The sequence below is a fragment of the Athene noctua genome, chromosome 3 (assembly GCF_965140245.1).
Source record: "Athene noctua chromosome 3, bAthNoc1.hap1.1, whole genome shotgun sequence".
Classification (NCBI taxonomy): Eukaryota; Metazoa; Chordata; class Aves; order Strigiformes; family Strigidae; genus Athene; species Athene noctua.
In genome coordinates this window covers 4,257,209-4,283,634 of record NC_134039.1, presented here as the reverse complement: position 1 = coordinate 4,283,634, position 26,426 = coordinate 4,257,209, and the positions used below count along the sequence as shown (strand labels likewise).

General features: G+C 45.1%; 1 protein-coding gene and 1 long non-coding RNA gene across 2 annotated transcripts; one reads left to right on the top strand and one right to left on the bottom strand.

Moving 5' to 3' along the window:
• The first annotated feature begins 11,982 nt into the window (after window positions 1–11,982).
• On the top strand, window positions 11,983–16,643 carry LOC141958428 (cyclin-dependent kinase inhibitor 1-like). Its single transcript, XM_074901200.1, has 2 exons — window positions 11,983–12,376; window positions 16,576–16,643. Exons 1-2 carry the CDS (start codon window positions 11,983–11,985, stop codon window positions 16,641–16,643), a joined length of 462 nt encoding a protein of 153 aa, XP_074757301.1.
• LOC141958429 (uncharacterized) lies at window positions 12,229–26,039 on the bottom strand. The gene is made up of 4 exons (XR_012633277.1): window positions 25,428–26,039; window positions 23,024–23,238; window positions 18,931–19,045; window positions 12,229–12,338 (listed from the first exon to the last, which is right to left on the bottom strand). It is a non-coding gene; the product is annotated as an uncharacterized LOC141958429 (long non-coding RNA).
• Between the last annotated feature and the right edge of the window lie 387 nt (window positions 26,040–26,426).

Sequence of the window (26,426 nt, the reverse complement as noted above, 5' to 3'; positions counted from 1 at the left end):
CTGTCACAACATCATGACAAACAGAGGTGTGAACGGAGCTACAAACACTGACCAACAGCTTTGAACCCAGATCCCATGCTGCAGAAGACTTTTCTAATGAATGTTTTCTATAGTGTAACAAACACTGATCCTTGCCTTTTGAGCACTATGTGTGGTAAGTATGAAAGCACGTAATTATTGGATAAACACAATGAGAATGCTTCCCAGAGTTTTAGGTCAGAGGAGAATTTGGAGGAGGCCAACCACTCCATGTCAGGTTCATTTCTTCCTCAGCAAGCTGTACCATACTTAAAAACTCATGTTGTTCTCTGCAGTTTTCAGACAGCTGTGAAAGACCTCACGTGCCCAGCTGCAAGACGGGGCCGGCTGCTCCAGGTCTGCACCACACCGTGCTAACATGGATGCACAGTTCACGTCTGACTTAAAGCCCACACAAAGCTCTCTCCTGTAGGCCCACCGTGGAGTCCTACCTGAGTAAATGCCTCTCCCAGACAACTTGCAGCCCAACACACATTCCTCTTGATGAGACAGCTTCTCCCCAAAGGGCACTGACAGCACACACACCAAGGACCCTTATCACTGACAGTTTAAAACCTCATTCAGAGAATTAGTGCTGGCCTACATTGCCCCATGCAGCACCTTTATTATTATTTAACTGAAAAAATTTAGCTGTTGATATTGCCAAAAAAAACCCCTCTGGTTAACATTTCAGTAGGCTTTTTTTGTGCTGTTATAGGTACCTGTTTGCTCAAGCACGCTTTGGTCTTACAAGTCCATGATCACAGTTCAACAGCCTCATTGATTCGAATGAAGTTTGGAATATGTGCAGCCCACCTCTACTACTAACAGAACAGGTGGAGAGACACAGGCCACATCTACAAGGGTCAGGGACTATTCTCTGAATGTGAGAATAAGTGGCACACGCTGCCTGTATCCCCGCAGCACAGCATTTGGCCCACTGAGCCCTGTATGGTACTCTTAAGATCTGATTTATTTTTCCGGTCAAAGTGGAAGTGCAGCACACCCTAGAGCATGTCACAAGAGCATTTCTGAGGGAGAGAGAACTGTGCTGCATGGAGGGCACCAAACTTCACGCACTGCAGCCCACAGTGCCAATTGGAAATGGCCTTGGGCACGTGCTCCCCAAACCACGACAGGGCACCCCCTCAGAGGGTGCAATCTGGTCCACACTAAAGCCAAACCAAGCTAACACGGCCTAGAGGTGACCAGGAAGGAGTGATATACTTGAAGTTCATACCCCAGTTTGGGAGCATAAGCAGTAGAAGATCTAGGATAACCAGGACCACTTGTATCCCCAGTAGGAAGACCTCAACCACCTTGTGCTCCTCAGATCTCACCAGCCTCCCAGATAAACATCAGAGACACTGAGATGCTCTAATTTACATCCTATTTTTCATGGCTTTGAGCCCATACATACAGGATGAATCGGAAAAAGGAGGCGTGGGGAGCAGATAACAGCCATAATATGCTGCATTTGTCACATTCCTAATTAGCTGCCATTTTTGCCTCCTCTCCAAAGCAAATGGGATTTATCCTCATCCACCCTGCTGTCAAACCTCCCCTCACAGCTTTGGAATCTGTTGGCACATTCAGTAGAAAGGAAGAAATATCAAAGAAAACGATGTTTTCACAAGTTTTGTGAAAACTGGCAGCCGAATAAAGGAAGTGCACCCAAATTAAAGTGCCAGTGCAGAAGGCAAACAGAGCTCAGTCATGTACTCTAATCTGGCAGCATCCAGCTAGTCAGGCAAGGCATGGATAGTTTAAGCCTTGCCACAGATCATGCCTCTTGGCTTGCTAGGCAAGAAAGTGGGCAAAGGACTCAAATCCTTAAGAAGCAGGTAATTTCTGACACTTACAGAACATTGGTACTGAGAGAAAAATGACTGAAACCTTTCGGTCTTCCCATATCCTTAAGGCTCCTACCAGCTTTGGGAGAATGGAAAAAAAATACTGCCAAATTGAGAATCATGGAATGATTTGGGTTGGAAGGGACCTTAAAGATCATCTAGTTCCAACCTCCCTGCCACGGGCAGGGCCACCTTCCACCAGCCCAGGTTGCCCAAAGCCCCGTCCAACCTGGCCTTGAACCCTTCCAGGGAGGGGGCAGCCACAGCTTCTCCGGGAAAATTTGGATGTTGGATTGGAAACAGATAGAAGGTGTGGACTGCCTCTTGCTTCAGGACAAGCACAGGACAAAGCCTGCCTGGCAAAACTTCCCTCCTTCTACCACTTCATGCCATTGGCCCCAAAGGGACCTTTGCAGCTTAGGGAGACTCTTCCAACTTCCGTAACAATGAGACTTGCAGACAACCTGAAAGCTTTCTTTACAAAAAGAATTTAGATAAATTCAATTTCTCTATATCTGCTGGGTCTGTGAGACTCTGCAGAACTTAACTGGGAACACACACAGCAGCTTCCACCCTAAATAATGAGTTAAATTCTGGATTACAGCATGGAAAGGCTAAGTAAAAATAAGAGCATTTTTAAGAAAGGAACAAAAATGCAAACTACAGCTGACATCACTCCCCTGTTCCCATTTTATCCTGATCTCCTGAGGAAACAAGGCCCAAGTGGTCAGGCCATTTGTCTGGTAGTTCTCCCCGATCACTTTTAAGCACATGGCTCAGCATCCACCAGCTCTGAGGAGCAGCAGGTCACACCAGTGCCCAGGCCTCCTCGGGTACCGTATATATTCCTGATGCATGCGCTCTTTGGTCTGATGATGGCTAAGAGGCTGCATCCTCCTTTACCTGGTGTATCTGACAGGTCGTGCCTAGATCTAGATCACCTGTAGCACCTGCTGCCCAAAAAGGGAAAGAAGAAAAGCAAAAAGCTTTTCCATCTCCTGCTCACACCTTTGACACCTCTGCATGGGAGTAAATGAAGGCAGAGAGAATTACAATACATAGCTCAAGAACTCCTCTCCAGAAGTATGCTATTAAGTTTTAGAGCTTTGTTGTCTAGTCTTGCTGCTTGTCACTTGAGAAGAAGCTGACCAGAAGGCAGGCATGACTGAATTTTGCTGCCCAAAGACTGAGTGGCAAAATTTGATTCAGGACAGCACAGAGCAGCTCCAGGCATAACCCTTCACACACTCAGTCACAGGGAAGCCCTGTGCCCACAGCCAGAAACGGAGAGAACAGTCTCCCACATTTTTGCTTTCATTTGCCTGACTCTCAGCTGTCCTGCCACAAAGCACAGACATCACTGCTCCTCGGAGCTGCCCGTGCTACACTGGCAGGGTGGGGATGCTGAGCTGACCAGCTAGATGACACCACACTTCTTGACAGGAGACCCATCCTTTCGCTGCTTCTCCTGCTCTCCCAGCCCTCCTCCTCCATCACGCGATACCGAATCCAGCTGGAGCTCTGGGCACCACAAACTGCAAGTGGGGGTCCTAAGCATCTCACAAGCAGTCACCCCCTGCCAACCTGAAGGCACCTCCACCACCACTTCTCTTCACAAAGAGCACGCACTGTGATCATCCCCTTTTTCCTCCCTGCAGAGAGGGCTCTCCCCACCTCCCTCCCACAAGAGAGGCTCCTAGCTATGCCTTTGCCTTTACCACCTCTTCACAGAACCATTTTTCCTTTCCTCCATACAGTATTGGCTTTCCCTGCACCACCATCTACGTTACATCTGCATATTTTTTATATTTATAGCAGTAACCTTCCTCTTTGCTTTATACATAGGCTTTCTTTTTCAATATTTGTTCTCGCTCTCCCTGCTCAGGGATACGTCAACAGGCAAAAGGCCAATTAACTGCTCCATCTCTACTATGGGGTATTCTTGCTAAGAAATATACTTAGCTATATTTTCTATAAGCTAAATTACACAGAATACCTTCCTCTTTCTTCTTCAAAAAGTAAAAGTAGCTTTGTTTCAGTAGGTGAGGAACATCGCAGATATGAAAACTAAGGGAAAACCTGTTCTCTGGGGTGGAAGAAGTCTGGATTTTTCCTCTATGCCCTCAATATCTTACAGGGTCTCGTTTGTGTGACTGAATTTCAAATGCAGTGTAAGAGGATAAATAGAGTGTGAAAGATTGTTTAGCCTTTAATTTTTCCTGTGTTTATGTCTGGGGTTTATGTTATACTCAATACTCCTAAACCTATTTGAAAATTAATCTCCAGTGAACAGGTGATAGATAATGGAGCAGTGATTCTTATGCCTCCATTTATCCTTCCACTTACACAGTTAATTGAAAATGGGAACTTAGTAACATTTTTCAAGGCACACACTATTAGAGAGCGCTAGCATCATGCAGCAATTTGTCTTTTGGTTCACTGGCACTTCATAAAGGCTACAAGTTACAGAAAATGCAAGCCCTCAGCTTTTCCCAGAGACCAGAGCTCATATAATAACGTAGCTGTCACTCTTCACATTTATCACACTTACCTTAAGTTAATAATCCTTTCCCACCAAACCCACCATCAGTTTTCCGTTTGAACTGTCACATAATGTCCAGGAATACAAACACTGTATTTTTTATTTCTATTTAATTTACAGAATCCCAGAATCATCTCAGCTGGAAAAGCCCCTGAAGCTCCTCCAGTCCAACCATGACCCTCACCCTGACTGTTCCCAACTCCCCCAGATCCCTCAGCGCTGGCTCAGCCCGACTCTTCAACCCCTCCAGGGATCCCGGGGACTCCCCCCTGCCCTGGGCAGCCCATTCCAACGCCCAACAGCCCCTTCTGCACAGAAATCCTTCCTCAGAGCCAGCCTGACCCTGCCCTGGGCAGCTTGAGGCCATTCCCTCGGGGCCTGGCGCTGGGGCCTTGGCTCCAGAGACTCATCCCCCCTCTCTGCCCCCTCCTGGCAGGGAGTTGCAGAGGGCCAGGAGGTCTCCCCTCAGCCTCCTCTTCTCCAGACTGAACCCCCCCAGTTCCCCCAGCTGCTCCCCAGCAGACCTGTGCTCCAGGATTCTTATTTGTATCCTCCAAAATAGGAAGCTGCAAGACTCCACACAGCCACAACTGAGAAAAAACTATCTCTGTAAAGATTTACTGTGTCAGCGCTCCTGCCTTTCTTAACCTACTTTTCCCATCTAGAACTATAAAGGCAGCATTATCTCTCAAAGTGCTAATCCCAATGGATCAAAGGATCGGGGGGATGCAGCCCATACAACACTGGAAGAGAGACACATAGATATGGCCTTCTTCCTGCTGCAAGCCCTCGCATCATCCCGTTGTCCTCTCCTGCTCTCAGGGCAGTTGCTGTCTATCAAGTTGAGAGCAAGAGACTTCAAAGCATGAGTGATCTCAGAAATTCAGAATGGATGGCAAACCTAACTCAGAGAATAATCCTTTGGGGAGTAATCCACTGTAAAAAGCACACTTGCAAACCAAAAACAGAACCTTGAGGATGAGGTGATGCTTGAACATGAATTGCCTTTATTATCTTATGAAACCTCAGATCGTGATTGGAAAAGGCTAAAAATAATGAATCACAGCATTTGGCACAAATATAGCCACATGCCTAAGATAAGGCACATGACTACACACAGCTATGGCAGAAATTGTATTATTAATTTGAGCTCCCCCCCACCAAAAAATGCAGTAAGCAGAACCAGAATTCTGTTTCCAAAGAGTTCAATTTCTGTGAAACAAACTGAGCCCTAACATAAACAGCATTGCTACTTCCATAGGAAATTACTCTACCTAGACTACAATAAAACCAAATGTTGCTAATAAAACACACAGTTTCATAATTTGTGATTTGACAAAGGAACAATCTCAAGAAAGTTACCTAAAACATGAGTGTTCTGCCAGTTATCAGGCCTAGCATAAAGGACACAGCATAAAGAAGAACTAATAACCAAATTGTATTTGATACAAAAGGGTCAGTACATGGGTGAGCGCTGGGAGTACAAACAAGTCAGATTATACATAATCAACATCAGTCCCACTGACCCCAACAACAACACCACACAACCAACAATGGGTGGAATAAATGGTGACATGCAGTCTCCCATGGAAGGGACGGGAGACAACCGAGTCAACAAGCCCAACACATCAGACCAAGGAAGCCACACACTGAATCCCTACACAGCCCACGTTTACAAAAGCCAGACCCGAGTGGAGCCCAGTCCCAGGGAGGCAGGAGGTCCTTCCCCAACAGGGAACTCTGCACAGGGCACCCACCTCACACACAGACACTGCCCCTCCTGCAAGGGGTCCCAGCTTTGATCCCTCAGTGGGACACCTGACCTTGGGTTACTCACTGCAGACACCTGGGGCTCCTTTACCCCATGGCTCTGTCTGCCAGGCCGGAGCACCCTGGGGGGAAGCCTAAAGGGAAACTCACCCCCCTTTGGGAAGGGCTGTGGGAATCACCCACATGTCAGCCTTAACTTGGGGCTTGGGGTTAAACCCCAGCATTTCAATGAGGCATTCTTAAAAGATGAAGGGCAACCCAAAAACACTTTGCAAGAGGTAACAACATAGATAAAGAAGGGTTTTCTTAACATCCAAAATTGACATTAAATCTTTAAAAAGGAAAGCTCTCCTTCTGCAGCCTTGACACTGAAATACTGTAGCCACTGCAGTGAAAAGGGTGTAAAAAGGGTCTTCCCATTCCATTCCACGAGTGGGAGGGCTGAGGGGGGGATTTCAGCCCTCCACTGACCCCCTGATGCTCGACCTCCCACTTCATCAGCCCAGAGGAGTTGTTCCCTGTGTTGGGGTACAACGGTTTACTGTTGGTGGGTTTGGGTGTGTGGCAATAGCACGCAGGGCAGCACGTAAGGATGCTGTGAGGGGCTTGAGGGTGGGTTATATGGAAGCTGAAAAAATCTGTGGGCTCTTCTGATGGAAAAGGCTCAACACTGTCCCCCTTCTGCCTGCTGGGTTTGGCTGCAAGAGCTCTCCTGCCCTGGGGACGGTCACAATCCACATAGAAATGCAAATGCTGTGTCCATTTTCCCCAAGAAGAGTTTAAAGGTTCTTTTGAAGAGGAAGATATACAGCAAAGTTTTGGCATTGCCTTTACAGGGGTAATGCTCAGGGGTGGAACATGAAAGTACTGTGGCAATCTTACACCTTGGGGGTGGAGGAAGATGGGGAGAAAAGCCCTGCTGCCTGAATTTAACAAGTTGTGTTCTCATAGAATTAATATTTTCATCCCTTTGTCAGCCCAAACCTTCACCTTTCTGATTATTAATGATATTTTCCTCCCTGATTTGTGAATAAACCAATGAAAACTGTATCCTTTCTCCAGTTCTTCCTTCTCTTCCTGCTCTTGAACAACAGTATGGAAACCCAGAAGGCTAAAAACAAGCAGGCCTTTCAAATTCAGAAATGGGAACTCCGAAGATAGAGTTCCCTCAACGTTAACAAAACCCCTGCTGCTTCTGCCTGTATCCCACAACCTGAAAAATGGAGTAAATAATACACTTACCTTCCCACAAAGGGATTATTCAGTCTGCCTCACATGTCTTCTGAGAGCAACTGTGGAATTAAAACATGAAAACACTTTACTTCTGTAGAAATGCTAAAGATTACTAAGACTCAGGAAAATATAGTGTTGATTCTGTTATATAGACGTCTGTGACCAAATCTGGCCATGACTGTCAAGGATCTATTCATCCCAGCAGTACCTTCTTCACACCTCTGCTGATGTAGAACATGAACTCTCCTCACGCACACCCAAGAGTCACCATCAACATCTACAGGGGGCCAAGCTTTGGCTCAGACACCCAACCCCTGGAGCTACACCTCAGGTACCCCTGTAGTGCCTCAGCCTGCCCAGACCCTCCGCAGGCTCCTGCCCAGCTGCAGCCAAAATCCAGGAAAATACTCTCAACATCTTCCCACCTGCAGCTGAGGGGATGCTGTCACGCTGCTCAGCTACGTGTGCCACCTGTACCCCACCGGGGGGGCAGTCCTCTGGACACCTGTGCCCCCCTACACCCCCAATCATGAGCCTGGTGCTCCCCTAGGGCCCAAGACTTCCCGGGGAGGAGGAGGAAGGGAGGGTGGAAGGGAGTGTGAGTGTGTGTGTGTGTGTGTGAACCTGCGAAGCCACCATTCTGTGTGGGGAATGACCCCGTGCCAGCCCTAGGACCCCAGCACAGGGTCCTGCTGCTGGGGTCAACACCCCGTCCCCCCCCAGCCTCCCCCTCTACTGAGAGCAGGGTGAGCTCACCCAGGACCGATCCCCCACGGGGGCAGCACCGCCACGAACGGCCCCTGGGCTCTCAGTGTCTAGTGTGGAAGGTTATGACAAATAAACCCCCTTTTTACAACACCCCCCCACCTTTCCTTTCCACCAGAGCAGCGAGCACCAAGGGGAGGCAGAGAAGATTTGAAAGGGTTTAAAGGCTGTGGCTTGCTCTGCACCTCGAAGGGACAGAGGGACCTCTTTTTCAGCTATAGTTTTAAAAAAAGAATGAGTTAAAGGTAGCTGAGCACCTGCCATGGGCGAGCGGTGTGTCTGAAAATGAGATTTACAGCTAGCGAATTTCAGTATCAAAATTATTTAGGAAACACACCTTCACTGTTCATTCATTTCACTGAATGGAATCAAAATATCCACAGCGTTAATTCCCTTGCTTCTTGTCATCTGTTTTTAGAACTTCTGCATATATAGGAAATTCAGAAATGTGAGGTAACATTCCTCGATGGTCTGAAAGTTCTATGCAGGAAGCAAGCACTGAACTACCTGGGAAGTTTGTGTTTCTTTTCAACAGAAATTTCACAGAATCATTGAGGTTGGAAAAGCCCCTTGGGATCATCGAGTCCAACCCTCAGCCCGACTCTACAAAGTTCTCCCCTACCCCACATCCCCCCACAGCTCATCCCAACGGCCCTGAAACCCCCCCAGGGATGGGGACTGCCCCCTCCCTGGGCAGCCTGTTCCACTCTCGGACCACTCTTGCTGGGAAACATTTTTCCTAATGTCCAGTCTGACCCTCCCCTGTTGGTGTTTAAAGCCATTCCCTCTTGTTCTATCACTCATTCCAGCTAGTGCAGAACTGGAGAGAAAACAAAAGTGGCCACTGCTAGTGCAGAGCTCCAGCCTTCGACGTGTTTTCCCCATGTCTTGGCTCAGTAGGGACACGTGTATGGATAGGTAGGAGCTTGACAGAATGGGGCTTGCAGCTTGTTGTTAGATGACGCAGAAAATTGTGGGTTAAGAAAGAAAGGGCCCTACCAGTAACGTTTTTTGCATTTCAGAAACACTTCGGTCTCATTTTAATGTTTGAATACACCCACGCAACCCAGACTAAGCTGTGGGAATAGTGACGGTGCAGCTTTGCAGCCAAGACCTGGAAAGAGTCCTGAAAAAAGCAAGGAGCCACATCCTGGTTCTGCTGTGGTCAACTTGAACTGACTTCTGTAGGACCAGGATTTCGCCCTCGATGCGACCGTGAATAACGGAGATGACGGCAGGCAGTATATACACAGGATTTAAGTTTAGAAGAGTTAGAAGCATTTGTGATTCATGACATAACTAAGCGCATTAGGAGGAGACTTTCCATAGGGAAAGGTTATTCTATAATTATCCTCTCTGCCGGCTTTTTATATTCCGTTGAAACACCTGGAATTAGACAGTCTTAAAGACAAGGCACTGGATTCACAGGCTGTGCTCGGATAGCTGTAATCATTAACGGAGCAAGGCAGAGTCTTTTCTACTTCATTCCTATGGGATATTAAGACATGCTATTAGGAAAAGCCATAGTTTTTGATAAATCCCTTCTTTCTTCCTAACCCCGAATCACTGATATCAAACAGTTCCTAATACATATAAGGAAAGTTTCTAAGACAGAGGAGTATTCCTGCAAAGCACTACATATCCTTTCCTTAGACCTTTTGCCTTTGAATAAACTCAGTTTAAACTGCTGAGGGTTTGGTGCCAGATGAAGCAGCAGCAGCGGTGTGGTTGTTACTAGCTCTAGTGACAGCCTGCACCGCCGAGGGCAACGGGGAAAAATTTTGTGTGAAGTTTGGGGATTCTGGATGCCACCTAGAGGACTGTCCTTGTCGTTGTCCTCAGGAAAAAGTGCTTTTCCACCTTCCCTAGGCCCTGTGGGGAGTGAGAAGAATCGGGTGGGCAACTGCTAGCTTTGCTTCCGTTGGTGGCCAAGTGCCGAAGGCTCGTGCCCGACGAGCAGGTGTAACGACACGGCGCGGTGAGGTACCACCAGTGGGACCTGGCTGGGGCCCAGCAGGCACTGAAGTCCCATCAGACCTAATGATCAGCCCCTGATGGTGTCCCCGACCAAACAAGGCTACTCTGTTTCCCATCCTCGAGCTCCATGGGAGATATCAGCCTCCAGAGAACCACACACAACGTTTGGAAATCAATCCATGCACCCAAAGGGCAACCCAGACCTGGCACTCTGGTTTAATTTCCCGTGGTGGTTGGCCATGCATTTGCAGGATGCTGGTTCAGAGCCACTAAGGGCAAGGAATAAGATTTATAAATGGGTGCAGGAGCCAGTCCACCTCTTAGGACCTCCGCTGCTCAGGTGTGTTTTCAGCTGCAGATCTGACACTCAGCTTCCACCTAGGAGGAGGTAGCCGCATCTCTCAATATCTGAGTTTTCTGTGTGCAGAACCATCTAAGTGCCAACACCACTCCATTGCTGACAAGCTCTTGATACTGGAGCCACCGAGTGACATTCTCAGAGTGAGCACTTGGGGTGTGATTGCGAGGGGATGCTCCGAGTTCAGGTGGATTAGTTACAACCCTGCAAAGATAATATGGGGGTGTGTGGGGGTGGGGGTGTGTGTGATTATACCAGTCACATCTGGGTTTGTGTCTGCTGTATCTGAAGCACCATTTGGGATGTTGGAGACCAAGCCAAAAGGTTGAGGTTCTGCAGGGGCTCTGCATGGTCTGCAAACAAATCACCAGCTGACTTCTCTTAGCTCTGTCCCTAAACTCTTTACACCCTTCAGAATTCAGTAACGCAACAAATCCAAAATCTGGCTGCTTGCTAGTGTTTCTCTGAGGTTTCTTTTTAGCCTGTCTGTTGCTACACATCACAGCTTGTGAGAGAGGCCGAGTTTCGCGGATCCAGAGAGAGAAAGAGTTGAATTACCTTTAAAGTCTATTTTCAAGCTCTTCCAGAAATTAAAGACTCGGTTCAAGAATTAGTTTGTGAATGTATTAGGTATATTTATGCCCTTCTAGCCTATGAAATCTGCAAAATGCCTGATATCTCTTTTCCATCTTGCCAGAGGAGGGTGCAAACCCCGTATCCCCATGCCAGCCTCCCAAATAGGAAATCCACCTACTGGTGCTTGCATGGGATTTGCCACTGCAGGAAAGACAGTGGTTTTTTGTCTATGACTGGGACCATTTCTCAGGCATTTGCTTCAAGAAAAGGGAATGAAAATGTCAAGCAAGAAACAGGTGACTGATATAATTATCTTTAGCTTGGCTGACACTGCAACAGAAGTGGTAAGAGTAGTCGGGAAAGAGATACCACCCTCACTGTAAAATTAAACACGTCTTCTGTGCTTTACTGATTGCCATCACCTTTCGTTGCCTTGGAAATTCTCCTGCTCAGGCACTTTCCCTTGTTTAAGGTGACACACACAGCCGTTTTCCCCAAGTACCACTTCTATGCTTTCTATCTGTTGCTGCACTACCTCAAGGGACATTGTCCACTTCCTCGTGCCCTTAGGGCAAACCCTCACTCAGTGCACGCTGAAATAAAGATGCACAAAAGAGATGAGGACTTTTCACCCTTCCCATCCTTCTATAGACACATCCTATAGATGGGAATTCTCACTCTGGACTGGAGACCAGGATAAATTTATTTCGAAATAAACCAAGATTTCTTGTAGTGGGATCAAAAGTATCTAGATTTACTGCCATGCTCCCCTTAAAGAGTAAGCAGTGCCCACTAAACTGAGCGTGCGAAGGGTGGATGATGGTCTGTCTGTCCTGGGCGGGGAGTCCCTGCTGTATACTCTGGCCAGAGAGCAGCACTGAGGAGAAAAGATGGAGCAGCGGCCAGGGAAGACAACCCATGTCCGGAGGAACCTCTTTGGCCCCGTAGACCACGAGCAGCTGTGGCAGGACTTCCAGCACATGCTGTACAAGAGTGTTGAGGGGGTCCAGCAGAAGTGGAACTTCGATTTCCTCCGGGACATGCCAGCAGAGGGGCTCCTGCAGTGGGAACTGCTCAAAAGCCAGGAGGTGCCCACCTTCTACCACAGCTGCGTGGTGGGAGATGGTCAGAGACCACTGCAGCACTTGAACTGGCCCCTGGGCAGGGAGGACAGGAGTCACCGCTTTGCTCAGGTGGCACCGACTGAGAAACCCAAAACTTCCAAGAAAACAGGGAGCAAGAGGACCTGGGAAGGGAAGAAGACAAGACAGACATGGTTAGCAGGTGTGTGAGGCCCTTGTGTGGCTCGGATGATCCAACCTGGTCCCAACAGCTGCTTAGAAATTCTTTGATGGGCCCATACATCCGTGATGCTTTAAGAAAGTGCAGCCCTTCAAAGAAGCAGCTGGAGGAGAAGGAAGGTACACCCTAAATCTATGGGCGTGGGGCTTGTGGTTTTTGAAGGTGCTGTGTCACAGCCCCCCTCCTAGCCCTGGGGGTCTGCTTAGGACTCGTCACAGCCAGAGCAATAAGAGCACTTCTTGTGGGAAGATAGTTTGGATGGTTTGAAGGGCTAGATGTTTAAAAAGACAGGCTAAGAAAGGCAGTGAGGTGATTTCTCCATCAGGAGCCCAGCAGGAAAGCAGGGTTGCCCATTGGATGGGAGATTTTGCTTTTTTGCTTTTTTTTTTGGTTGTTTGTCCGTGGGCACCCTTTCCTGAGTGCCAGAAGGAACACCATTCAGCCAGCTAAGCCTCAGGAAGAAGAGCAGAAACCAGAGAAAGCAGCCAGGTCTCCTGCTAACTTCAGCTTGGATATTCTACTCAGTGAAGTCATCCAGGAATTTTAAGGGCAAATCGATCTTAGACTTGGCCAGGTGGCAGCAGGGGCTAGATTTTCAAATGCCTCTCGTCAAGGACTTGCTGCCAGGAGTGGGTCTCAACATCCATAAAAAGAGCTTTAGGTTTTTGAAAGTCCTCAGCACCCTGCATGCTAAGCTCTTCTGAACATCGGGCCCCTCATTTTCTCTTCTCAATGGGATTTGAACTTGTTCTAAAAATCTAGTCCTATATATTAGATTTTCCCTTGGTTTGGTTTATCCAAGACTGAGGTTTTCAAGATGTAGACCAAGGATTTTCTTTCAGGAATTTGATGTGAGACACCAGCTTGAAATTGGCTAGAAGATAATTGAAGCTAAGGTTTCAGGAAACACTTTCTGAGCAGTGATGTTGATCTAAGTCAGACAATAGACTAATTTGCTATTTGAGGGTATGAAACTTAATTGCTAGTGAGAGGTTCAGGAAGAGGTTGGAGATTAATGAAGAGTGGAACATTGCACACTGGAGAACAGAACAATGATATTTAATGAGTGCTCTTTTCTTCTCCAAAGCACTTAACAGCCATTAACTAATTAACAGTATAATTTACAGGTAGGAGTACAGAAGTATAATTCAGAGCACAGTGTTGTGATGGTTTGAGGGAACTGCTGTTCAATTATAAATCTCTCACTAGGTGTGTGGGAGTAAATTATGCAGATATTTCCAGGGGATATTTTTCTTCCGTTTGGTTTTCCCCAGGCAAGAAACATTTCATCAGGGGATGTGGAAACCAAAATACCACGCTGCACAGTTTAACACTTTCCCACATGTGTTTTTATAAGAGAAAACACTTTAGTCTAACAACAGTACCCTTCTCCCCAAGGAATCTGGGTGTGCAGGATGGGCCAGAAAAATCGTTTGCAGTCTTGGTGAGGCTTGGAGATCAGTCCCTCTCTTAGTCCTTCTCTCACAGGCACACACACACATCCTTCTTATTGCTAGCTGAGGGTGCAATTGCCAGGTAGGTGCAGTAGAAGTTTCCCTGTAGCTGCTGGAACCTTGTCCCTCTGAGCATGGCTGAAGTAATTCAGGCAAAAATGAGCCAGGGAAAATCATACCTGATGATACGGTCTGACCCCACGCTTCCACCCCTTTGATCATCTTCTGCCATCCCTTAATGAAAGGTTAGTTTAGGATTAGGATTTGAGGTTGGATTTGAACCCAGTTATCTGTGTTCTGCTTTGGTCAACAAGAACACTGTAATGTTTTACATTAAGATCCAACAATGTGCGTTTAATTTAGACTTTCGAAGGCAGCTGTGGCCCATTAAATAAATATCGATATATTAAAAGCCAGCCATGGGGTTTTGTGGACATTGGCGCCTCCCGAGTGAAAGGAGCAGAGGTTTTCCTGCTGCACTTGGCTCCTCAGACATGCAGAGAGCAAACCAGTACGAAAGTAAATTTTTCCTTCTATCTCCCGACCCGTCTATGTAGACGTATTCTGTCTCCACTCTCTCTTTTTCACTGCAGACCCAGCGTGGTTCTGCTCTGTTTTCTGGGAGAGTCTCAAATTCAAAAAGCAGCTCTGATACAGGCTATAAGCCTTTTTCACGCTTTCCTTTCTTTTCTTTCGCTTTTTTTTTTTTTTTTTTTTTCACTAATCGAGGTTGCCAGCTCTTTCACTCCTCTTCCAAACCTTCTGGCTTGCCTGATTCTGATACACTTAGACCTTGGCTGTCCTGGGAGATATCCATAAATACTTTTTTTCCTTTGCTAAAGGTCAGAGAGAGAAAATTGGTAGAAATCCTGTCTTTTCACTAGCAGGTCTTACTTATGAAGCAAATTGTTCATGCAAGATGTTTGGGAGAAAATGGGGAGGAAAGGAAAGCAGGTATTTAGGTATATTTAAACAAAAATCTTTTCCTCCTAGGTCCCCATGGCCAGGCTTTCCTACTGACAGGCTGCAGGCAGCATTCTCCTCAGTACCTTACTTATGGCAGTACAAGTGCTCTTTGGAATCTTTTAGGCAAACCAACCAATTTCCATGGACACTGTTTAGCATCTTAGATGGAGGCTGGACCATCTGAATATGGCTCTGGGGAACCTGCATCCCTCTGGCTTTTTAAGCTCCTCCATCAATTTTGAAACTAGGCTCCATTATGTGGGTGTCTGAGCAGTGGGGCTCCTGTTAGAATTCTTTACAGGCAGAAATGGCAATACCAACTTCTGAGGTCTTTGCTGAATTTCATTGACTAAGCATAATTCCAAATGAATTTCTTTTGCTAAAATAAGATGAAAGATAGCTATATAGGAGTCTTTTAAATGGAAGAAATAAGTAGTAAGGATTACATTTGGTAATGTAAGCAGATTTTTCTTACTGCTGTTCCTTTCCTCTGCTGCTCCACTGAGAGACTACAGCAGGTTATAGTAATAGTAGGATTTGCTTTTCTACTGAGTTCGCAGTGCATCACAGAATCGCAGAATCACTCAGGTTGGAAAAGCCCCTCAGGATCATCGAGTCCAACCCTCAGCCCGACTCCACAAAGTTCTCCCCTACCCCACATCCCCCCACAGCTCATCCCAACAGCCCTGAAACCCCCCCAGGGATGGGGACTGCCCCCTCCCTGGGCAGCCTGTTCTGCACTCTGACCACTCTTGCTGGGAAAACTTTTTTCCTAATGTCCAGTCCTCCTGTCTGGCAGAATATACCCTCCCTGGAATTACGTCCTGCTCCAGAAGTTTAACGTGGGGCTAACTCAGACATCGGCTATCAAAGCCTGCAGAATTCCAGTTATCCCACCAATGCCCTTCTGCATCAAAATTAATGCAACATTATGCTGCGAGGACTTGATAGTTGTTGCCAATTTGACTGTATGGAAAGCTCACATTTAAATACCGTGGAGACCACATCCTCAACTGAAATCGGCGCAAATTCATTACTATGAATACAAAAAATTTACACCAGGTAGATCCCATGAACTCTAAAAATAAACACTCATCTAGCTTCCATTTCAGCTAATTCTGTTCTGTGACCTGAAAAAAATATGTCTTTTTTTGTGTGAGGGTGGGAGGCAGGGAAGGAATTCACAGGGAAACTCCCATGTCGTAATTACAATTCTGTAGTTCAGGCTGATTTATGTTTGCACCTGAAGAAAAGATTCAACAACACATGCTTATGAAAACTTAATGGGTGTTCTCCCTGTGAGCCACAGTGCTTACTCTCCGAGCAAATAATTAGTTACAATTCAGTGATAGTGCAAGGTTGAATTTGCAGTTTAATCTAATAAGCAGAAATAAAGTGCCCCATATATATAGTTGATGTTTTACTGAGTATTTTTTGCTACTTTTAAGGAGGAAAAAAACCCCACTATTTCTGTCTGGAAAGCACTGCAGTAGTGGATCTAAAAGTTGGATTGAAATGTCACATTGCTCAGCTTGCATAAGAGGGTCCAAAGTCTTTTGATCTCAAATGGATAAAAGCCAACACATTTCCTCTGTTTTGGTTGGTATTACATAGCTTTATGTGGAACATGCTAAAGGTATTTGTTTTGTTCATTCACAAGCCATACAGAAGTCTAAGTGACTTCTTCAACACGAAAAAGAGAGATTCCTTGGAAAGCAGGTGCCATCAGTGTCATAGCCCTAATTCTGTGCTGTTCTCCAGATTACTACTCGGCAAAGAAGCGAATCAAAATGAATATGCAAGATGCTTCAAAGAAGTCAGCTTCTTGAAAGCAAGGAGAGGACTGGAGCAGTTGGAAACATCTGCCAAGCTTCCTCAACCTTCAGAAACCAGGAGAGCAGGCTGCAGACACTCAGGGGCATCCCACAGACGCGTATTCCTGAGAGCAGCAGTGAAAATAGAATATATTTTAATTAGGATGGGGTCAGGCCAAATCAGCTGGAATCACTTTGATGAGAAATTACTGGCCTTAAAAACCACTGGTAAGCAAGTTTGAACACTACAGAAATTGGCTGGGGCTAACATGCATTAAAAATCACTGTACATGAGAAAGTGGTAAACAGTTAAAACAACTGTACACGTGTAATAATGTGCTTGGACAAGTTGGGGCCTTTCATACTGTCACGTCTAAACATACCCTCTTTTTTTGGTTTTCACAGGGACAGCTTACTAAGTTTCACCATCTCAGTTTTACAGGTCTGACACTTAAAAAAAAAATTCCCAGCCCTTTCTGTGATATTTTCTTAGGTACAGAATTTTGTGCTCGAAACTATTCAGGGTATAAGTAACAGCGTTTGGGTGTTAGCTGGGATGCAAACAGAGAAAGCTGAAATTATTTACTAACTTTTCCACTTATATCAGCAGCCATTTCAGCCCTGTATCTGTGCCCCACACGCAAGAATTAGGTTGTTAAACATAGAGGAAGAAATTTGCAGATATATTCTTGTATCTTTCAAGTCATTCCTGTTCACAGCTGGGCCAAATCCAGCCTCTAATTTGGGTTGTGCTGTTCCATTTAGGTCTATGAGTTTGCACGGTGAAAACAAAGATAAAATTCGCTGTGCATTTGTCCACAGTGTTTTAACATGCCCGCTGCTTGTAAGAACATCGTAAGAATGAAGGAGATGGTTCCGTTGCCCTTTTGTGCTTTTTATTCACATTACTAATCTTTCTATACGAAGAGAAGGGGCATTAAAACCGCTGAAATGTTAAACGTGCAACAATTTTGCTTTTCTATGACATTTGCTGCCATATACTTTTCCATCGCCTACTTTTTATTTCCCTTTTTTATTCCCCTGCCTAGTTGGGATAATTGAAATTTTACAGCACATAATAATCAGCGAGTAAACCAGAAAAAGAAACCTATAAAATACACCCTCTAAATTATACTGCTGCATATGGCCTTAAGATGCATGCAGTGCTTAATGAACTCGTTTGGAAAGAGCTCTGTAAATGTCAGGTTTTTAGAATGACACGAGATGATGGATTGCTGCTTTTTGTCTCGAATCTAAACAAACTAAGGTTTTTCTTGGGTAGTAAATGTAACGTGCTGGGGTGTGTGTGTCAGGTGTATGCAGACGTGGTGTTAGCAAGCCATACACCCTGTGCTACATCCAGCATCAAGAGGGTTTAGCGTGTTTTTTTTTTTTTTCCCATTAAGAACTACAAGTGTTTAGACATAAATAAGAGTTGTTTTTCCCCCAAATGGCACAAGACAGTGATTTCAGTCTGTTTCTGTACGCTGAGATAAAGATATTCTGTGAATTGCAGGGTCAGAGCCTGTTCCCAGCTACATACAAGACTCATGAGCTGTGATTTTTCTCTCTTGAATTTTTGATTTAGTTGGGAACCAACCTTGCTCCAGCTGATGTCAAAGGGAGATTTACCTAAATGAAGCAGCATGAGGGCCAACCTGGCAACTGCCCCTCACAGAACCTTCAGTGTGTTTGTGGGCCAGGCCAGTCTGTTACAGGCTTTTCAGCCCAACGAGATGTAGCATAAAGGCGTGGGACTGGGCTTTTTATATATTTGGTTTTATTTTTAAGCTTTGCTTGTGTTTACAACAGTCTAATCTATTTTACTTTATTAAAGTGCGGTGATTTTCTCTAATTAAGAAAAATTACACAACTGTTTCTCCACGTGTTTGTGACTTTAAAGCAGACCAGTGACACTGTGAACCTTTCTGCTTTGTAGCAAGGTTATTTGCAGAAATCCTTCCTGACCCAGGTGGCATGAGCTGTGCATAAAGCCCTAACATCACCATGCATCAGGTTATCATGAAGTAGCTGAGTCTTTTTCTTTCAAGGGGAAAAAGGATGCTTCTCTTTATTAGGAGAAATAATAACTGTTATTGTACTGCTGTCCCAAAGAAAGAAGAAAGGATATATTTTTTTTTCATATGAATTCCAAAACAGCTCAGCACTTAAGTATACCTTTAAAAGGAAGTATCTTCCTTAAATGCTTTGTAATCAGGACACTGTAATGTCACATGAAGTCATAAAACAATTGCTTAAATTATCAGTAATACAGGTTTTGGATACCAATGAAGATACTGACCTTAGCGTGGAATTTCAGAATATTCTGACTGAAAGGTGGAGACCATGGTTGAACGTTCAGCCTGTCCGTGACTGTAGCACCTCAATCAGCTGTGACAGTGACAGGGAGTTCTGGGCTAGGGTAGAAAAGAGGGTTCTGCTGATTAGACAAGGTGATTTAACAAGCGCCAGGCCCCGAGGGAATGGCCTCAAGCTGCCCAGGGCAGGGTCAGGCTGGCTCTGAGGAAGGATTTCTGTGCAGAAGGGGCTGTTGGGCGTTGGAATGGGCTGCCCAGGGCAGGGGGGAGTCCCCGGGATCCCTGGAGGGGTTGAAGAGTCGGGCTGAGCCAGCGCTGAGGGATCTGGGGGAGTTGGGAACGGTCAGGGGGAGGGTCATGGTTGGGCTGGAGGAGCTTCAAGGGCTTTTCCAAACTAGATGATTCTGTGTTTCTGTGATGTCTTTCTGCTTGCCGTTTATACATTTGGGTTTTGGCTTTTGAAGTGACACAATATCGGAGATGAGGGTACACAGTAGCACAAAAGAAAGGGTGAGGGAAATACTGCTTTCATACCAGTGTTTGCAAATAGAAATTCTTGTACTTATCCTCCCCTGGTGTTCACTGTATTACGGCTCCACTGATCTGTGGTGGTGGAACCGCCTTGATTTACGCCAGAGGAGAACTGAGGCTGACATGTTTTGCACTAGTCCTTGTAGCTACTTTACAGGACGAATGCACAAGCAGCTAGCTGTGTAAAACCATTGCCTCCTTTCTACATACATGGGTTTTAAAAGATAAAGAAAAATGGTTTCTGCTATAGTTTTTTGTGTGTAACAGCCAAAAATAACAGCAAACCTCCGACCAGTGTCTGAACTTCACCATCAAGAGGGTAGATAAAGTATGTCTGTGTTTCATTACCATGCTGATGAAGAAACAGTGAAACATTCAATATTTCATTATTCTGTTCAACTTGTGAATTGCACTTTCTTTTTTAACACCGTATGCACAAGGGGATATGTCATGAGGTAGCAAAGCTGTAATAATAATATTTTTTTAAATAGTAGGTGGGTCTAAAACATTCCTGTTTTTTAAATGAGGCAGCAGACCTGACTGAAACAGCAATTTGCTGAAGCTTTGGTCTGCATCCTTCCCTGGGCATAAACAGTGCGTTGAACACACCAAGCCCAATCCTGTCACAAAGCTGTTGAGAACTTACGTGCTGACTTGTGAGTTTGACAGGCTGCAGGAGTCTGTGGCTGTCCATCCAACAGCCCAGGGAGTCATTTTCTCATAATGAGAAGCCAGGGGATGTGTTCAGACTTTGGGCATTCAAAGCAGCGTAGCAGCACTTGTGCAGCTGTGTGAGGATTACACAGCAGAAGGGAGCCTGCAAAACCTTGATGTGCTGAGGGGTAGGTACAACATCTACCTGAGCCCTCCTCCTTCCCTCTTTTTTTTTTTTTTTTTTTTAATATAAGCTGCATGCGTGACTCAGACCATATATTATCCAACAGCCACAACCTGGCTTCCACTGATACCACAGTGTGACCAGCCTATACATTAAGGAAAGCAGTAATACATTTTTTTTTTTTTTTCCATCTGAGATAAATGTGTCCCATAGGCTACACAACCTGAGCTGAAAATGGGACAGAGCAAGCCCAGAACACTTGTTTTATGTTTTGTACAAACATCGAAATAATCTCTCAGGTATGGATTGTTTCATTAAATTCCTCTCAGCAGCAACTAGAGATGGTTGGGTGAAAAAGCCAGGTCAAGAGATTCTCCACATGCTTCTAATTATTTTCAGGGTGATGCAAGTACAGCTTTCTTCTACTTAAAGCAACTCGTCTGAAGTACCTTTCTGCCGGGTGGCATTGGTTTCTTGGAGAAACTATCAACTTGCTATGGTAGATGCTTTATTATTTTACCATTATCTTTTGGATCCTTGTTAACAGACTTTTGGCGTAGGCCCTTAAGATCACAGAAATGTTTGGCTGGAAGGGAACCTAGAATCCCCCTGCGCTGAAGCAGGATCAGGGTTTGCTTATTCCAAAGCTTGTAAACCGCCATGTGAAATTATTTGCTCTGCTCACATGGCAAATCTCAGGGGTAGCCAAGGTCAACAACGTTCCTCCTGCGATTCAGAGGGTCTATGTTATACAAGATGTTTTCTTTCAGGTATTCATTTTGCTTTGCTTGTTTTGTTGCAACGCTGTAGACACACAGCATGAGTTCCACGTAAGCAAGCTGGTGTGTTGAACCATTTGGCTGTCAGATGTGGATATTTGCAATGTCACCAATAAATGCTGGTGCATAAATATGTATTAACAGCAAAAGAAGTTGAATTTTATTCTTTTTAGGAAGGTGGTTCTTGTTTTGTTTCTGCAGTGCTCTGACTGCCCTCCCTACACTGACCCCTCCGTGCTACTCCGCTTTCTACAGTTCATCACTTCCATGCACCAAGTCTTGACTCGGGCTGTGGGGTACTATAAGCTAAGCTGACTGCAGCCCAGAAAATGTGTTTCTGCAGCGGATATTTCATAGTTTCCCACTGAGGTGTCACAAACCATATAGGAGGAAACGATTTTATTTTTTTACCTCATTTTCTAAGATTTTCTTGCTTAGGATATGCCGCTTCTCTTACTTCCAGCAATCTGTTCCCTTGGCAAGAAATATGACTATCAGGTGTTTAAAATTAAAGTTGTTAAAATCAAATTTGCAAAGGCAGGAGGGTTTGCCCCAGTGTCCTGGACATAGTCCAACTTTGGTAATTATGTCTCGCCTAACTAAATCCTTCTTGCAGTTTCAGGGCATTCTTCCTGTCCCGCTAAAATCTGCTATGGAAAGCTGCTGTGACATGACATGTTAAACATCTGCCATGTTTTTACCCAGAAGTGGCCATGCTTCAATAGGAGATGAAGTGATTTATAATATATGGCATGCATACACACAGGTTTTTTTTATTACAGTGACTTCTACTGAACTGGAGGAGTTACTTAGGACTGGCACTTCTGAAAACAAAAATCAGCTCAGGATCTAAATATGGATTTAAAGGTCTGATTCTCTAGGTTCCTCTTTCAGATGATCTTTTCCAAACCCATCTCCTTCTGTTGTAAGGAGGTGCTGAGAAGTGGTAGGTTCCTGTGATCAGCCGTGTTTATAGGAGAATAACCTTCACCCTGCCCATTAATCCCCCCCCCCCACAAAAGCGAGGAGCATTCCAAAGCGCTGAGCTGCTTTGGCAGTCTAGGGGTAAAACCAACACGTACACACCTGCAAAATAAATATTTTCCCCAGCCTGGTACAAACACAACTTCTCTTCCCGCACGGTTACGTCAGCAAGAGGCCAATGACAGTAGTTTGTCCCACTGCAACGGTGATGGGCCAAGGCAAGGAGTGGAAAGGAGTGCCCTGGGCAAGTGTTTTGCAGCACTGGCTGGGGACCTCTCGCGCTCCCTGAAACTTCAGGAGAGGATCCACATAGCAGTTAAAAGCCTTTTCAAAAATAAAAAAAAACAAACACGCACGTTCTCACAGCAGAGCAGCAAGGAAGCCAAATGGAGAAAATACGCAGGTGTGCAAAGATCAGCCCAGTGTTTAGCTGCTGTAAAAGAAACTGTTGTAGCAGCAGTAATACAATTGGTCTGCTGACTCATTTCCCTAAAAGTTTAGGTGGTCCTTGGCATGAAGAAAGTGGAGACACTCTCATGATCCCTCTAGAAAAGGAGATACTCACAGGATCCAGGTAATGTATAGCATTTACTTCTGGTTTTAAAGAGTCAAGCGGTTTTACACTTTAAAAATTGTAACGTTATAAAGGGCTCAAAAACTTTATTATAAATATTTTTAAATCCCTGTCTCAGATACGTCCTTGGAGCTGGAGCCATGCCACTAAGTAAACGATGAATGAAATTTCTTTAAAACTCGGCCATAGTAAAACTCCCATTCTAATTGTTACGGATCATCTCCATCCTGTGTTTGGTTACACGGGGTAATAGGGACCATCTGTCTCCTTTCTTTCCATTATACGGATTTATATCTGTGTTTTCACTGACATAGTGCACAGACCCTCCCAAATGTGTGTTAAGAGAATGTGCGTACCCAGGAATGACCAACCTTTCTGACTTTGCAAGCCACGTATCAAATTCTTCATACAGCCAAGAACCACAAGATGCAGGTTTTGGCATGTCGAGGGAAGCAGAGAACTCCAGGAATTAATGGGAAACGCCAGCAACTCCCTTTTGCTCCCACCAGTCTGTCAGGACACCGGGCTGGGTCCTGGAGCAGCACAGGGATGCTGTTACCAGCAGCAACATCTGGCACTGTCTTGCCTAAAGGAAAACAAGAGACATTATCTGAATCTCTGTCTTTTTATAGGCTTTTATACAACCTTTTATATAACCTACTCATATGCAGCTGTTGTGGCCACGCAGATGCTTGCACACAAAATCTCACCAGCAATATCAGGACCTTGTGAAAAAGAGTATGCTGAGCTTAGAGAGGAAGGATAGAGCTGGGGACGAGGGGTGGAGAGGCTCGTGTCAGGCACCTGAGCCACATAAAAAGGGCATCAAGATGTCACCAGCCTTTGGGGAGGTTTATTTCTGTTCAAGAAAAATTTGTGTGGCTCTGTGCCTTTCACCATGGCTTCAGAGTGAAAAGCTGCAGTGAAATTTCCCTTTTCTTCAAAGACAGGTTATTTAAAATCCTGCATCAGTTATCAGCTGGCTGGTCTGGCCCGACAAGGGCAGTGCTGGGGGGAGCAGAGCGGTGGACATCCCCCTGCCTCCATGGCAGGCACCTCCTCTGAAGGTTTCTTAGCCCCAAAAAAAGGGCAAGGGGGTTATTGAGAACTGTAAATCAAGCACAGAGAACATAAATAAGCTTTACAGCACAGCTACTTTAAGCTACAGCTCCCCCTTCTATGAATGCACCTTTTGCTGGAATATTGCAATAGTAGACTTTAAAGGCAGCCAAGCAGTACAGCACATTTCTTCACTCAGATTAAAAGCATTGTTTAAATTCTTGTGTCTAGACAATTTGTCTTGTCCTTTAAAAAAAAAAAAAAAAAAAAAAAAAAAGCCATACTAAAGAGTGAAGCAGCACAAAGAGGCTGGGATGTAGGATTGAGAGACTGCAGGGAATCTTTAGCTTGCCTGCTGCAAATCAAGATCAGCCTTTTTACCTTTCCACAACCTTTCTCCCTTTGTTATTTGTGGTTACCACAAGATCTTATTCTAAGATTCTCTCAGATGTTAGAGTTAGATAATGCCTTTGGAAAATGGTGCCACGGTCTGAATAAACATAGCCATGCATAAAATATTTTATGTTACAACACGTTTCATCCAGCAAGACTCCAGGGAAAAAATAAAAATAAACACACATTTATTATTTAATATAGAACAAAATATTTACACACATGTTACTGTTTATTATGTATATGTACCCATATATCTATCTATAAATATATAGAGATATATGTGTATTTGCATCTTATATGCAAGGACTTTTTTGCCCAGTATGAAGCAACCCCATTCCAGGGATGAACTGGAGCAGCAGATGGATCAAACATAACACTCGTGTTGCCTTTTATATACTGAGGAAGCGACACAAAGCTCTTTCTGAGAGAGGGAGTCTTGCAAAGGATGTGTCCCAAGCTCCTCCAGGATTGCCAGGGACCCAGGGGGCATCCATCACAGAACAGAATTTGGGAAACACTGGAGGTAACATGGGATTTTCTGGTGGCTGATGGCATTTGTTTGCATCCTATTCCAAATCCGTCAGGCCAGACTCAGCAGAGCTGACCACAGAGAATACCTGTGATGTTTTAGGGCCGTGTTGTGATTGCCCTACCTTACTGCACACTATCAGGGAAAGGACCCGCTGAAAAAAAAAAATCATGGGCTGAAGAAAAAACAGAATGGAGATATTCACATCTAAATTGTCCAACCTGGAGAAGAATAGGGTTGTTCCCCAGCACCAAAAAAGCCTGGTGATGTCAACCTCAACAACCCATCTCCTATGACTGTTGTACCCCAGGCAGTGGAGCAGACGATGGGTAGAATTCAATCGACAGTACGTGTTCATGGGCAAAAGAATATCTGAATAAAAAAAAGGAAGAAGCCACTTGTCTATAGCCACAAGAGCATCGATCTCAACAGTGAAGAGGAGGTTTTGCCATGAATCCCTGAACTCCACATGTTCAGGTGTCCACCCAACCATACACTTGCTGTGGTGTCAAAAAGAAGCCTATAACATGATTTTCTTGATAGCAAGTTGTTTACTGTCTCCATGTCAATCTGTAGGTATTTTGCTGTAATTTGACATGGGAAGACACCATAATTTGAATTGCTGAGTTATTAACCTCCTTTCATCCGCAGCCTGTTTTATGAAGGAGATCCACACTAATGACTCAATAATACATACGTAAACTTTGGTCATCTTACAGGTCAGAATAAGCAGACACATCCATGCAGCCACAGAACTCAATAACATCAGTTGTATAAAATGCAAATCTTACTCGTGCCATTTTTCAGTCCCCACCGCGGTGTTCCAGCGTGACCAGAGCTCAGCAGGGCTGTAAGGATCCAGCAGCAACTTTGCAATTCCAGATGCCACAATTTGCTTCAGCCCACTTCCAGCTTTTTTTTAATTTTATTTTATTTTTTTTTTAAAACTTCTCCTCTTAGGGAACAATAATTAGATCGTCTGATAGTTTCGTGAAGGTGAGTGTCTGATCGGTGTCTGAAAGAGAGAAAATGACAAAGCACCCAAGTTCTTGTTCTCACAGAGCAGAGCTTTGCAGTGAGTATGCTTGCTCGTTTTTCTCAAAAAAACCCTCAAACTCAGGGTTTCATGCTAAGTGCAAATGAGCAGACTGCTCTGCCTTGCATATTTGTACATGAATCCAGCCCAGTGAAAAAAAAAAAAAAAAAAAAAAAAAGACTATTGAAGGCATTGAAAAAAAAATATAATCAGTGCGTGGAAAGGGGCTTAATACATTCACAACGTTATTTAGCTCTAACAAAGAGCAGCAACCCCAGATGACCTTCTGGCTTCTGTCTCCACCCAAGTTCCTGGCCTCTGTTCAACGTCCTGGCAAAAGTTGCAGACATCCGCAACACAATGCCAAGTAGCTGTTTTGTCTGTAGATATGTAATAGAGATTAGCCGAGTGGTGGTGGGGAGCTGCTACGCATAAACCAGCACCTCCAAACAGGGAGCTGGCATCCAATTCCCATCAAAGAGTCTTTTTCCTGGTGGTGCCAAGCACCTCCTCCAGACTTCGGTGGCTGGGTAAGAGAGAAAAATTTCCACTGCTTCAGCTCGGAGAGGGTTACACGTTGCCCTCCCCAGCCCCCTCCCACGTCAGTGCCCGGGCAACTCTTTCATGTCAATGATTAACTCGATGGGACGGGGGCTCCGCCGCCGCGTGAAGGATGGATTGAGCGCAGGGCCCATTACATCATACCTTTCTGATGTGCTCAACCATGGATCACTGATCTGCCGCTGATTGCGAG